Source organism: Petromyzon marinus, chromosome 23 (genome assembly GCF_048934315.1).
Source record: "Petromyzon marinus isolate PM22_M1 ecotype Great Lakes invasive population chromosome 23, UKy_Petmar_22M1.pri1.0, whole genome shotgun sequence".
NCBI classification, from domain to species: Eukaryota; Metazoa; Chordata; class Hyperoartia; order Petromyzontiformes; family Petromyzontidae; genus Petromyzon; species Petromyzon marinus.
In genome coordinates, this window is record NC_133689.1 from 3,691,209 (window position 1) to 3,705,885 (window position 14,677).

General features: G+C 45.8%; 1 protein-coding gene across 1 annotated transcript; it reads right to left on the reverse strand.

Moving 5' to 3' along the window:
* Positions 1–1,909: 1,909 nt before the first annotated feature.
* On the reverse strand, positions 1,910–14,324 carry PSMB2 (proteasome 20S subunit beta 2). The gene is made up of 6 exons (XM_032959454.2): positions 14,172–14,324; positions 12,172–12,294; positions 9,137–9,207; positions 6,492–6,654; positions 3,992–4,041; positions 1,910–2,796 (listed from the first exon to the last, which is right to left on the reverse strand). The coding sequence occupies exons 1-6, from the start codon at positions 14,260–14,262 to the stop codon at positions 2,644–2,646; spliced, it is 651 nt and encodes a 216-aa protein (XP_032815345.1). The 5' UTR covers positions 14,263–14,324; the 3' UTR covers positions 1,910–2,643.
* Between the last annotated feature and the right edge of the window lie 353 nt (positions 14,325–14,677).

The following is a 14,677-nucleotide window of genomic DNA, read 5'->3' on the forward strand; positions in this document are numbered from 1 at the left end:
CGGTTGGTTGGGTAGTTGGTTAGAGCTAGAATTAGTTGCCCAATGAGGAAAATTACTCATTTGAGCTAGTTACTCCGCACACAGTGGACCTCGGTCCTTTCAATTGTTTTTGCCATTTCACTTTTCCAGCGCTGCCGTTGCCAATGTTATTAAAAGTTTGTTTTTTCTGCGCGACCCCTGTTGGCGGCTACCATTTGCATGCATTAACGATTGCCCGTGTGCGAGAGTTGGTTTGCCTCGGCACTGACCAGAGATGGGAGAAAATACGTTCACAGGAACAGGGAGGCCAACTGAAAATCACCTATGGAGGAGACTCTAAGGATTTGTCGTACTCGTGGCACACACACCAACACCACGCGTACTGTTGTGCGCGCACACACACACTTACAAAAAGATCCCCCATATAGCCTGAACAGACTGTAGGGGCAAGTGCTGTTAGCGAGCACCTATAAAGGCCGGAACGGTACACAAGGGGGTGAGTGGCCAACACCACACTCGACCGCCTTTGTCTCCCTAGTGGCAACGTTTACACACCATACCAGGTACACATTTGAGGCTGAGTCGACCTAGGGGAGGCCCGGGACCGGTTCAGATAATCGTCACTGGTGTTGGCCGTGAGCGGGAATCGAACCCGGGTCGCCAGGTTCATAGCGCAGCGCGCTAACCGCTACACTACCGCTCCCCACACACACTTACACACACTTGCACACCCACCATTTCATTCTCTCAGACGCATTCAAAGATGTCCCGTATCGCCTACACCGGCTTATTTGGGAAAGTGCTTTTCAGGAGCACCGATGAAAGCAAAGAAAGGCACACACTCTTGAAGGTGTGTGGCCAGCGCCACATCGTTTGCCTTCGTCTCCCCAGTGGTGATGTTTACACACCGCACCAAGTTTAACACGTAGGCTTTCGCGATCAATATCATCCATAAGATGTTTTTGTGGGTTAGATGGCATACCAAGTACTCATTTACGGCCAAGTCGATGTAGGAGAGGCACAGGACCAATTCAGATGTCACCAATGTTGGCCGTGAGCATAAATCAAACTCGGAACACTGGATTAGCGGTCCACTACATTACCACTCCCCCATAATCACTCAAACACATACAACACCCACATTTACCCGCACACACTTGCACAAATATACATATAGTTGCATAAATATATACACGCACTAATACCATTCACACATACATGCTCAAGTCAACACAACCGCAAGCTCATTCACACGTGTACACATACACTTTATACGTACACGCTCACAAACACACAGCTTCGCCACCACGGACAGCCACGCGTCTGTAATGAAGTGCCGAGCACGCCATTACTTACCGCCATTAAAATATCCAGCGGCGTACATATTGGTTCATTTCAGCGGAGCCACTAAACCGCCAGCATTGCACGCAAGCAACTACATAAGTGTGGCGATGATAATAAAAAAAATAAAGGTGGAGGGGGGGGGGGCGGCGAGGTTGTGTGAAAAACACATATGCAATAAAAAAACCCAAGAGCCGAGATGAAGCTGGGGCTATTTCGCCATCATGGGATCTGCGTTAATAGTGTGCCATTACCAGGGCCCCTTCTCAACCGGCAATATCCAGGCGATATTACTACAGTTCTGGAATATCGCATAATGCAGTAATATGCGTTAAGGGGTCGTAATGGAGCAAACGCTACCTCTTTGGTGCTCCCATTTCCACTTGATAGCGGGCGGTACATCACCGCACGCGAGCGCGCGGTCTCTCTCTCTCTCGTTTTATGCGCGCCGGGGCCAAAAGGGCGTGGAGAGGTTTGATGATGGCATTAACGGGAGGGGGGGGAGCGGCGTCAGCGCTGGCCACAATCAGGCGCAGCGGCGCTAACTCGGCTTCACAGCTGTACTCTTCAAACACGGTGGAGGGAGGCGGCGGGTGCGGGGATTTATTTATTTTTCCGGCAAAGATCGTCGCAGTTATTCGCAGGCAGGCGACGCAAAGGGAGAAAAATAAAACCGGTTGGGAAGAGATGGGAAAAGAAAATTCAAATTAACCGCAAGTAAATCGAAAGCTATGCGCAGATGCCGGTTTCGTCGCTCGCGCTAAAATTGACGGACACTTCGACGTCGCGTCGGATCATTCATCGGCGAGCGCGATACTGCCCACAGCCCACCGCCGCCATCCCCCCGCCACCCTCCTCCACCCCCTCCCCGCACAAAACGCTGACGGTGGTGCGCAGCCAAGCGGCGAGCCGGCCCCAAAAATACCAGCAGCGCTGCAAGCGACATCTGAAACTAGTTTTGTGATGGGCAGACAGACGAGGGAGGGAAGCGGCGGCACGTGTCAGGAAGTGGGTGGACACGCGGGTGAGGTGGGGGGGGTGAAAGAGGTGAGGAGCAAGCCCCGTACATCGTTAGGACAAAAATGAAAGCTACCGTTTATTTTACGATCAGCGCTTGACAAATTTACGACACAAAAAAGCCTTCAAAACAATAACTGTTTCCCCCCCCCTGCCCTCCTCCCATCCCGTCACTTCAACCGACTGGAATATCTAGATAACGAAATTCGGGACAACAGTGGAAATCGCGTCGCTGATGGGGCGATATCACTGGCGCTCGTTTGATATTCCCCCCCCGCCCCCCGTCGGTGGATAGCGCACGTCGCACTACGCGGTCGCCTTGGGGAGTTCGGCCACCACCCCTGGCAGCTCCTTGAAGGGCGCCGCGCTCGCCCTGATGGTCGGCAGGTCGTGCACCCCACCCTGGTCGACGATGCGCACGGTGAACGCCGGCAGGTTCACCAGGAAGCGCTTGTGCATCTGCGCTCGGGCACGCGCAAACGGGGGAAGAGTTGGGTAAATATAAAAAAATAAATATATAAACATAACACGGCGGGGCAGTGCGGGTCACACGAACGCAGCAGATGGTCGCAGGCCAGTCGCCCGTGACACGTTAGCGCAGGGCACAAAAGCCACCCCCAATTTGTGCGAGCACGCTTGATTAGTGTCCGTAACTCTTGAGCAAAAAAGTGACGGTGAAAATTGCCGGCTGGTTCAGGCAGGGAGCCGCACGCTTGAAAGCTGGATCCGTGTACGTTTGCAAGGTAACCAACTAAAGTCCCACACTTCCGCCCTGGGTACCAAGAAAACACAGAGGCTTCACCACGTCAGCGCCAAAAAATCATTGGCTAATGAGCGGGCAAGGTAAACGATTCACAAACCGCAACCGATTCTTGCACTGCCACGATACGCGGATTGAATCGCGCGCGTGTAATAATCGACTTTAAGATAACATGCAAATCATACTGTGCCTTTGGGCCAGTGGAACGGGGACAAAAAAAATAAAGAAAACGTACGGCAGAGAACACGCGAGGACAAACGATGGGGGCAGTTTGGCCCCACACCCCCCCCCCCCCCCGGAATCATGATAATTTATCACACTGCCAGAGCCATGCCTACGACCAAGTACAGCGGCGACATCATTAAAGTACGTTGTGTTTATTAGATGTTGGCTGCGTGCTATGTGCCGCAACGGCCCAATTAAACGCTGTTGCCCCGAGTTGTGAACCGGAAGTCAAAGGAGGAATGTGGCTACTCTGCACCCGATGTTCGCTCACGGGCAACAGAGGGAAAAAAACATTAAACCCTCACGTAGGGTTTTTCCACTGCGGCCAGAGTTCATCTAAACCTCCGTTAGGGTACAGTTAACGACAAATACTCAGCAACAAATGCTGACAAAAATATTAATGGCAATAAAGATAACGATATAAACATTTGACCAAGGGGTCTAGAAAGTGACAGGCAGCAACGCTTGATGAAATCTCTCTGACTGTGATAAGTGATTGCCAATTAGGACGGTGGATATTGGGGGAAGAGAAATGTTTGCTTAGGAGTTAAACATTAAGGGGCGGTGGGAGTCATTTTGCAGAACATTAAACAACTACTGTATATATTTTCCTATTGCCAGGCATTGTTGACGTTGGTTCGAGATTCACCATGCAAAACCACACATTACCTCTTGAGCACATTTCTGCAGAATCTCAACTGCCTCCTCCCGGGTCAAGTCTAAAACGACAACAACATCAAGTCTATAAGAACATCATCATTAGCAAAAACAGAACCCGCACAGTGATCAATGCCTATTGATAACTCTAGCAGCACTTGTGCATTCTCTTTATAGCCTGCGCGCAACATTAACTGCCCCGTCGTATGGAAAGCCGGTCCCCGCCCGCCTGCCCCGCTTGCCCGACCGATGCTTAAGCACATTATGGGCTGAGGCCGGCTCTTTATGTGATAGGGGGGGCTAATGAAAAGCAGTAGGAGCTCTAGTCATGCCAGCGGGGTGCTGGCTGCAGAGGCGAGATGCCTCTGTCTGCCGCTTTCCTCGCGCATTCCTCGCCCGCTCTCTCTCTCTCCATGCGCGCCCCCCCGCGCATGTGCGTGCGCACTGGGTACGCTCGCGCGTCCTGGCGCGTGCCGCGAACGCGCGTAGCAACGGGAGCGGCGGCTTGCGTCCGTTTAAAAAAACGCCGCTTTGATTTGCCTCCCACCACCTCCCCCCCCCCATCCGGTTGTTCTTAAGTACGTACGCGCGTACGTTTTAATGAGCTCAAATACACGTCGCGGGAGCGCGCGCAGATATCCGCATCGTGAAAAATCTTTATCGTCGTGGCACACAGTTGATCGCGTAAGCTCGGCAATGGTCGCGTTTAAACACTGCTTTACGTCACGTCGGCCGGGAAGACGGCAATAGCTCGGCTCTTAATTAATTCTGCGGACTGTCTGCGGCTTAATCACCAACATCACAGCCACCGTTAGTGGCCTCCCCCCAGAGGGGCTTGCCTTCATTAGGCGCTTCTCTTAATAAACCAGTGGCAAGGGCGATAAGGGAAGTGCACGGTTGGCCGGAAAAAAATTGTCGGTAAGCGTATATGTGAGCTGTCGGCCAGGGCCACGGTGGACGAGTTGCACCACTTGATGGGAGCGCTCTTCAACTCCGCTCCGCGCGAAGCCACGACAGTCCACCTCTTTGGAAGTTTTATTATTGTAATTTTTTTTTTATATAGACAGCGCGTCAATTGATTGGTAAAGCTCAGCGTAACGAATATCGCACGCATCCGCTGATTAGAGCAACTTGCCGGCAATATTGGCCTGTGGGTGGGCCTTTAGAACTGCGGTTGGAAGAAGAAGAAAAAAATCACGGACCTAACGAAACAAAATAACAATTCACTACATTTCGGGAGAAGTGCCTAGTTTGGCACTCTGAGCCCCGGGCAATGTCCACCGAATCCCAAGACTCCCAGCGTCATTAAGGGGGCCTCTCTGCTCCCCCTGCTGTGAGGAGACCAGGAAGACCTTGCAGCGGTTGAGTTTATAGATGTTCTCTTATATACGTTTATAAAGCTCGCAATGTGAAATATATAATTTGGCACGTTCGATTGCTTGCATCCCCATTATGGAGCATTTAATTTTGAACGAAGCACGGTGTAAAACAACACCAATACAATAAATCATATTTACACAGACCTTATGGCAATGCATAAGGATACTTTGTAGGCATGCAACGATTCCATGACACGTTGTTATGCGTTGTTATGCTCGTGACAGATGCACTGCACTGCGCGTGTGAGAATTAAGCATTTTTTGAGTCGCATATACTGCGTGTGGCTGGTTCGTGGAACCCCTGAAGCCAAAAGATTTCACCAACACTGCACGACAAAACAAATAATCATCTGCTGAATGAAAGCGTGACCCATAATTGCGACAAATCATCACATTTTCGCAAATCGTTCAAGGTCTAAATATGTAGACTGGTAACGAATGAGACGTGCCATAGGTGACAACTTCATAATGCCCCTCAATCCCACCCCCTACCACGAGTCCTTTAATTCCCAACAATGTCATCTTACAATTGAACAATTTCCCCCTGCGAGTGGCCGATTGTTAGTTCTCAGACGCTCCCAAATCACAGTTAGTACCGTGATAGGAGGCTGCCTGGGAATACCAGATATACTGCATGCTTGTGCTGAGGTGGCCAGAATATGGCAATACAGCAATGGATTCTTGAATATCTGCGTGGAGCTTTGGGTGTTTCCGCCCTTGCAAATACATAATTTCCGCAGATTTTTTTCCCCACTTGTACAACGGGCATTAACAAAAATCGTCCACGAATCCCAATACGTTATGTCCACCAAGGAGGGAGAGAGGGAGTTATACGATGAGCTCATGCGCAAGAGCTACACATCGATTGTCGAAATGGAGGACCTATTCCTTTTTTATTTTTATTACAACTCAACGCGAGCCCGGTACGAAGCGCCGCTCACAGAACGGGAAACAGAAATTACTTCGAAAAAAACAACAGCCCGAGTGTGCTGCAGCAGGGCCCAATGAAGGGGGGAAAAACTGGGCTCGATCTGGACTACCCTTAAACAGAGGCCTTGATCCAGCTGTGGACAGATCATGGCCGACTGACGATGACGACGACGATATTAACCGTCCGAGGGGGCGGCACTCACCGGGGTGGTAGTGTCGGTCCAGGATGGTGATGGTGAGGGCCGCCCCGTAGCCGTGCGCCGCAAACGGCACCCGCACCATGGAGGACAGGTAGTCCATGTAGAAGAGGGATGGCCCCTCGCTCTCCTCGTACCCAGCAAGCAAGAGGTTCACGTGGTACGGGGTCTGCACTCGCGCAAACACGGGGCAGGGAAGACACCGCGAGGCCAACAAACCAAATCAAGGAGGCTCCCCTTTTTATTAAGTGGACCCGGAGGTCATTTGACGGAACCTGTGGGGGAGGTGTAACATTTCTGCGATATCCGCTCCTGTGCCCCGTTTCTGGGAAGATGGAGAATTATCGACGGATGACTGACATTACACCGCTAGCATTAATCAGAATAAAACCGGGGGCATTGAAAAGAAAGTAAAAGAAACCAAATCAGTGGGTGCTATCAAGAAGCGTGGTGTGCAGCTTGCAAGGCTGGCAACACATTTAGATTGGCACAACTTGGACAGTCGCTATCATAGATATCGCATAGGATTTGTGAGATGAGAATAATGGACACTACTCTCTGATCTCCAAGTGCATTCAGAAGTGGCTGGATGACTCGAGAGATTAACGTCGTGCCAGTGAAATTGGGCCAGCGTTCTAATCTGACTTCTCAAATAAAAAAAAAATTCTGATTGCGATCGTCCAGTTTCCACGAGATGTGATTAAACAAGGTTTAAGTGTCATGAATTTACATCTCAGCACAATCACCAACGGTTGCGTACAACATTTTATTCATGAATATTTGGTTTTCACTTGCATAGTCTGTTTATTGTTTCGGTTCTAGAATAAAATAATTGTTTGACTGACGTGCAAAATTCATTGCAGGGAATAAAAAAAGAGGCCGAAGAAAACGACTTCAGAAGTGGAGTGGCATTATCTTCCTGCGCCCTTCAACATCCGCCGACACATTGCTTCACCGTGATGGTCCTAAACGGAATTTTTTTTTTTACGTCTCATGAAATTATGCCAATAGCTGAATCAAAATTACAACTTGACTGAAAGCTTTCGTGACTGCAGGAATTAATATTCTTTGGGTCTTTCGGTAAGTCACGTGACTTTACCGAAAGACCAGCAGAATACAAAATTACGTCGTACATTCTGCAAGTGCTGTAAATAAAGGCATTCCACGTTCACATTTCAAGTGCTCTTTCAAAGATGTGAAAACATTTTTAAGTACATAGTGGGCCCCGGTGTTCATAGGATTGTCACCGGACCCCCACAACGCGTTAGCGGCAACCACGATTTTCAACGTTCGCGGCCAAGCGAGCACCACATCCCCTCACTCACGTGAGCCCCACTGCCATTGCTCATTAACCCCCTGCCGCACATCCATCAGGAGACAGCGTACAAGTCGACGGACAAATTTGTGCCAAGGAACGTTGGAATTAATCTATTCAGGAAAAAAAAAACAGCTAAAATGATAAGATTTTTTGGCATGTTGTGAAGGCTGCCAAGACTACTCCAGCCTCACATCTGTTATCATCTCCATGTAGAGCGCGGGCCACCCAGCACGGCCTGCCCGCTTGCGATTTTGGAGAAACCGCTGGTGTGCCGTGAAATGCCAAGGATCTTCCGTCTGAGCCCCCCTCCCCTTCAGACCGTTGGGGTCTCTATCAGTCATTCTGTCAGGTCACCGCAATCGTGCAGAGACTCATCTGTACATCCAGATGACCAGCCAACCATCTAACCGTGTCACCGTCCTGTTCCAACCGGGCAATGCGAGCTAACTCCAAGCGAGTGCCAAAAACACCGCTTTCTGTGCGCAGCCAACGGGAGTTTAATGAAGTTTAACACAGTTTAACACGTAGGCTTTCGGAAGGTTAACACGAATAACAAAAGTCGGTAGGAGTTCACGGTAGATCATAGCTAACAATGCAACAGAACTTACTATTGCACGTCAGTTGTCAATTCACCTTTGTTTAGCAATGCCATGTAAGCGTGCACCGTTAATGATTTTGGAAAACTATACGCAAATGTTATATTCACCCGAATGGGAAAACAAGACAACATACAAGACAGACAACAGTATAAGCGATATAAAAAAATTCTTAAATAGAATTGACCCTCAATCATGATCAATTTGCAGGGGGTTGTGGAAGGGAGGATAAAGGAGCAATTGACATTCTTAAAGGGTAATGCGCTATGCAGAACTTTATAGCGCAGACTAAATTGTTCAATTTAACATTCATGTGATGGTTGATAACATTTGAAGTGGATATGCTACCAGCCCACACCTTCAAGACCAGTGACATAACTGAAAGATGTGCCTCAACAAGAAATGTAAAAAATATAGTTCGTTGAGATCATAACCTGCACTTTTTTTTTTTAAACACAAATCAAACATTAAATTAATGAATCACTTAATCACCCCAACAGCGTGATTAATGCACACATTTAAAAACGCCAACAAGGTACCATCGCTGCGATGCCAAAGACAGGTGATGGATGCGTGAGAAAAAAGGTCCTTTGATAAGCGTCGAGCAAGCATACTTTAAAACAAAAAAAAAACGGCTCGTCGTCCCGCAGAATGCGAACCGGGCCTTGCCAAACCAGCGATTCACAATTTATGAGAATTTTTCGGCGTTTGGCAGCGGCGGTCGGCGAGGGACCCACCCTGCTGCGTAGGTAGTCGGCCAGGTTTCGGCGTGTGAAGTTTGCTGCAGCAGTCGGTGACAGCTCATATCCTGGGGCCAAACACAGAAGACAGAAACGCATTTAACAAATCAAATAAAAAAGGGGGTGGGGGGGGGAGGGGGGCGGCGCGGCAGCGGGGGTATCTCTCAAAACTCAACGCGCAGTGAGCGCACGTTCAGAGCTGCGCAATTTGAAATGTGTTGTTGTCGCTAATAAAACCTGGGAATCGTGACGAGAGAATAAGCGACGCCGGCGCTTGCTCTCAGCTGTCATTACGGCTTATTAGCGCACGTGTGAAGTTATTAATTCTGATTACTGGCTCTCCGCTTAACGAGATGACAGATGGGCAGGGCTCCGGTGTGCCTGGGAAGCGAGGCACGTGCGCCCTGGGATCGGCGGAGGCGCGGGAATGCGTTAATCCGCGCCCGTGCACAGATGACGGCGTCAGCGGGACCTAAACCGCTCCCAGCTGGAGCGCGGTGCGCGCGTTTCTCACTTTGTGAAGGCGGACAGGCCGCAGCGGGCTTTTGGCCTGAAATACCTTCCTGGAAGCTTGCCATAAAGCTGTTAATGCAGCTCGAGTCTCTCTGTCTCAAAGGCTCAACTGCTGGTGATGGAAACTTACAAAACACAAAAAGGCGATGTTCACCAACATGCTCTGCTTCGAGCAAACCTAACCTTAACCTTACTTCAATGTATTTCTGTGCGGTGGTTCGATTTAGCAAATGGATGATATAAATAATATACTTGAACGTACAATTACGTAATTTTATAACTATGTTTAAACCCATGTATAAAAGAACTAAAGTAAACACGATATTGATGGGTATAGATATCTGGTCCTTTAGAGCAAAGTCAAACAGACAAACAGAGTTCTAAAGTGTTAAAATATTAACACCTATGCAACTTATACATTTTGCCATGCTCCAGTGTGGGAAATATGCCAAAGAATAACTGCATTGAGGAGATAGATAAATTCAATAAACCCATGGTGCTAGATAGATTGCTGTATTGTGAGGGATGGTGACAGATGGGTGTGCTGTCAGCCAACAGAGGATAGATCATTGCAGATGATTAAGACCCAATTGTGGCACAGTAAATCACCAATTAGGCAAGTTTAATCCAGAAACAGTTATTGTCATGTATAAATAAAATCTACAATTTATATAAATGAAAATTTTCTGGTGAAAAATGTCAGCGAAATATAAATAATACTTAAAAACGGGCATGAAAAGGATAAATTAACTGCAATTGACATATCAAAATAAAAACACTTTTCAGGACAACCAAGTTGCATGCTATTCTTAGCACCACGGTTGTAAGCTCATGGAAATGTTGCCAGGACAAAGTGACCCGGTCACATGTGGGAACGATAAATCTCAGTGGGTTTAGCATCGTGTCGAAATATTTTTTTTACAAACACCGTCTAAGTATGTATTACTGTCCACACTTGTTCATTGTTGTTCGTGACTTGAACATTGCATTACCGTTGAGGAAAATTAACAGACGCACATTAATGTTTGTAAATGTCAATAATTCTGAAAACATATTTCCCCGTTCACAACGACGACTGAATGTTTCTTTCCTACTGCAAATGTGATAGCTGTGAAAATGCCATGACTAGGGATATGATTCAAATATCAAAATTCGTTGAAAAAAATCATGATATATTCAATCAATCATGCATATAAAAATGCGTGTTTTCCAATTCGTACTAAAAGATTCAATACATCATAAAGGTGTGCTGAAGTAGTAACTAATTGGCACGTTTTGTTTATGCGACAAACCTTACTAATTGGCTATGCAGGGTGGTGGTGGGTTAACAACACATTTACGCGATCTAATCCAAAAACCTTTATCATGAATAATATTGGGCGCAAAGCCTACATGTTAAATTGAGATTCAATACAATAAAACCACTGGATTATCTAGCTACACACCATGTTTTATATTTTACATATCACTATCGACTATATAAACTCAAAACAATGAATGTTCTGTAGATGAATAGCATTGCACTCCTTATATATAAACCACAATAGATTCTGTAGAGTCACGTCACCCAAGATTATAATTCATACTGCTTTAAAAACTACAGATTCACATGACTATCGGTTCTACATTCATACCACTACATTTTATAGATTCATACCATTAAATGTTCTACATTTTCACATCTTCTAGCTTTTTCATGCCTTTCTTCAACATGAATTTTGTAGTGTTAGATAACTCGTCCTCCGCTCATTTTTTATTTTCCCCCACCTGCTCCAACCCCTTGCACCGCCAATTACAACGTTGGTTATCTCATTAATTCCAAGTGGTGACATCTATTTCATCACTTTGCCTCTATAGGGATTTTAATCTGTTTGCTGAGAACAATCGAAATTCTCCTGCCTCCTAAAGTAGATTTTTTGTTATCTTAACCATCTTGTTCTTGCCTGCCATTAGCTTCGTCCTCTTTTTTTTGGCAACATTAAAGCTCAACTTGCACAATGCCAGCTTGTGATCACTTCCCGTGTTAAATTGCTGAAGACAGGCATCTCTGGAAATATGGGATGTCTGCGAGAATTGAGTAAATTTATTTAAAACGTCTCCACTTTTGACACTGCAATATCCATTTTCTAAGTGTTTATAATCTTCAGGTCCTGGCTGGTTTTTAACTATAGTTGACATTCTCCTTGCCAATTCCTTACTTTGATACCAATTTTCTCATCTTTGCATCATTTACTCACCTATGCAATCATAACAAGGAAAAGATAGACGATTCCCTTTTAAAATTATCTAATTGATCTACTAATTTATCATAATTTTTATATTATTACTTCACTAAATTTAAACAATTAATTAACAGGTTAACGAAGACGTGGTTTTGTTACGGTCACTGAAACAAGATCTTTACATTTCAGACAATTTGTCAGTTAGAGTAAATTCTTCCAGACAATTTGTCAGTTAAGAGTAAATTCTAAGATTAATAACGCAACCCAGACTGCCCCTATCTCTCCCCGCACCCTCACCATTCCTCATCTTGTAGAGCTGCACATTCTTCTGCACGTATTCGGCGAACTGCACCGTGTCTCCAGACTCCCCCGTGCACAGCAGAAGGATGCGGTCGCTTAGCCGGAACATCTTCTCCTGGTCTGAGTGCGGGCAACGTTGGAGATTAGGTTAAAAAAATTGTGCAATGTTTTATATGGTAAACAAAGGTTGGTCCACTGTCTACCTTTTTAAATGTTCCAATTTCATTAACTCATTTGCCGAACAGTTAATATTTAAATCTTGACTTAAAGCTTCCGCGACTGCAGGAATTCATATTCTTTGGGTCTTTCGGTAAAGCCACGTAGATAGGACAAATAATAAAAATAATAATATCACGTTTCGATCGCAACACAAGCAATCGTCATCAGGTGAAAAATATAGCGGGAGAGCTGCTGGGAATATATATTGTTATTATTTTATTATTTGTTATATCTACGTGGCATTACCAAAAGACCCAAAGAAAACGAATATTTAATTTAAAAAAATCTGAATGGAATCCTCAGTCACAGGTTAGATAACTGGAAAAATATAACTGCATATTGTAAACAATTATTCTTTGTTTTAATGGCACTGAATGTTATAATGGATATTCCAAAAAAAATGTGACGCACAGTACGAGTTACATTATTTTGAGTAAGACAAATCAGTATTGGTACAGCTCGGTTTTAACAAAGTCCTGTCCGACATGCAGCCACCAATAGAAAGAGTCATGCAAGGCACTATGGGAAAAACATAAGCTGTCATTTAATATCGATTCGTTTTTCAATGATACAGACACAAAGCATTGAAATACAAGCATTAACAGTTAAACATATGAATACATATTCTTAGGGTTTTTCGGTAAAGTCACATAGGTAAATAAAATAAATGAAAACTAAATTAAATCACGACGTTTCAAGGTTGATGCAGCTATTTTGCTGTGACTGTTCCACCTGAAGACGGAAGCTTGTGTTGCCTCCGAAACGTCGTGATTTAATTTAGTTGTTTTCATTTATTTTATTTTACCTACGTGACTTTACTGAAAAAAAACAAAGAATATGAATCCTTGCAGTCACGAAAGCTTCAAATATAGAATATGAATACACTGTATTAAAATAATCACGTATTAAAATTAATCATGACTAAATATCTGTTTAAACCCAGTCCCTTGTCAGCATATTTCTATTCAAATTTCTTCCTCTAAAATTAATAATCACACATGCTGACCTTAATAGCCTACATTTAAATGAATAGGTTTAACACTGGCTATCGTATTAACCTCATGGCATTGTTAAACACCTTGTTTGTCACACTCAGGCACCAACTCTACTCAAATTCTAAAGAACGTATATACACCTTTAAAAAAAACACTGTACTGCAAAACATCGTAGCTGGAAGTTTGTCTCAATGAGCTGTCATCTAATTCAATGGAACCAAAACGTAGTTTAGTTCCAATATCTTTTACAGATAAACACAAAACGTATACACACACATTTATGAATTACATTGTACTAACAATGTAATAATATAACAACAATATTCGTGTTAACTTAAAGTGTTCGTAAGATTACATTTAAACAAAGCGGCTCTGGTCCGCATGTCCTCCCGTTCTCTAAAATGAAAAGTCATGCAGGCCAAGAGTTTTATCCATTCCGGTAAAAGTATGCTTTACTAAAACCACCGAACTTCACCCAAATTAAAACACGTATCAGCATCTGACTTATCTTAACACAATAGTTTAATAAGGCACTGAAAAGACCCCCCACACAATTAAAACAAAGTTAAAATGCATATCCAACGGAGGCTAGGCCGCGAGATCCATCGGCCTCTCCTAGGATCCGGGGCGGGCGAGGCGCTTCTACCTCCGCAGCGAATCCATCCGAGAATCCTAGGCGCGCTAGGCCGCACGGGGCCACATCCCTACCATGCTTACAACCCGAAATAAAAAAACCACAGAAATTAACCGCGGCGACATCTCGCCGAAGGGCGCAACCCTCACCTTGCTTCATCACCACGATGCTGTGCGCGCTCACTGTGTCGGCCGCAACCGCCACGAAGTCCTTGCCCTGGATGCCGATGCAATACTCCATCTTGTCCCGTCGGCGAGATCTCGGCGAGTGACGTCACGCCCACTCTCGCGATGTTTTGGATCTCGCGAGACTTGGGTTTGCGTGACGCGCCTCCCCGCATTGGTGGGAGAATGCAGTGTTGTCAATTTGCCTCCCCCCCCCACCCCACGATAATCATAATCAGGATGTTTATTTAGACTGCAGGAGGAGTCCGATTAGCTATTAAGCTCTTTTTCACAGATGTTCAGGAGGGACACGGGGTCAGAACGTTAGTGGGTGGCACGGGGTCAGAACGTTAGTAGGAGGCAGGTCAGAATGTTAGTAGGGGCAGGTCAGAATGTTAGTAGGGGCAGGTCAGAATGTTAGTAGGGGCAGGTCAGAACGTTAGTAGGGGCAGATCAGAAGGTTAGTAGGGGCAAGTCAGAACGTTAGTAGG

Excerpts from the sequence above, each read along its gene's own strand:
- PSMB2 (XM_032959454.2), bottom strand. The coding sequence starts at position 14,262 with ATGGAGTATTGCATCGGCATCCAGGGCAAGGACTTCGTGGCGGTTGCG. Across the intron at positions 12,295-14,171 it reads CATCGTGGTGATGAAGCAAG|ACCAGGAGAAGATGTTCCGG; the intron begins GTGAGGGTTGCG and ends GCCCGCACTCAG. Across the intron at positions 4,042-6,491 it reads GGACCGACACTACCACCCCG|ACTTGACCCGGGAGGAGGCA; the intron begins GTGAGTGCCGCC and ends TTGTCGTTTTAG.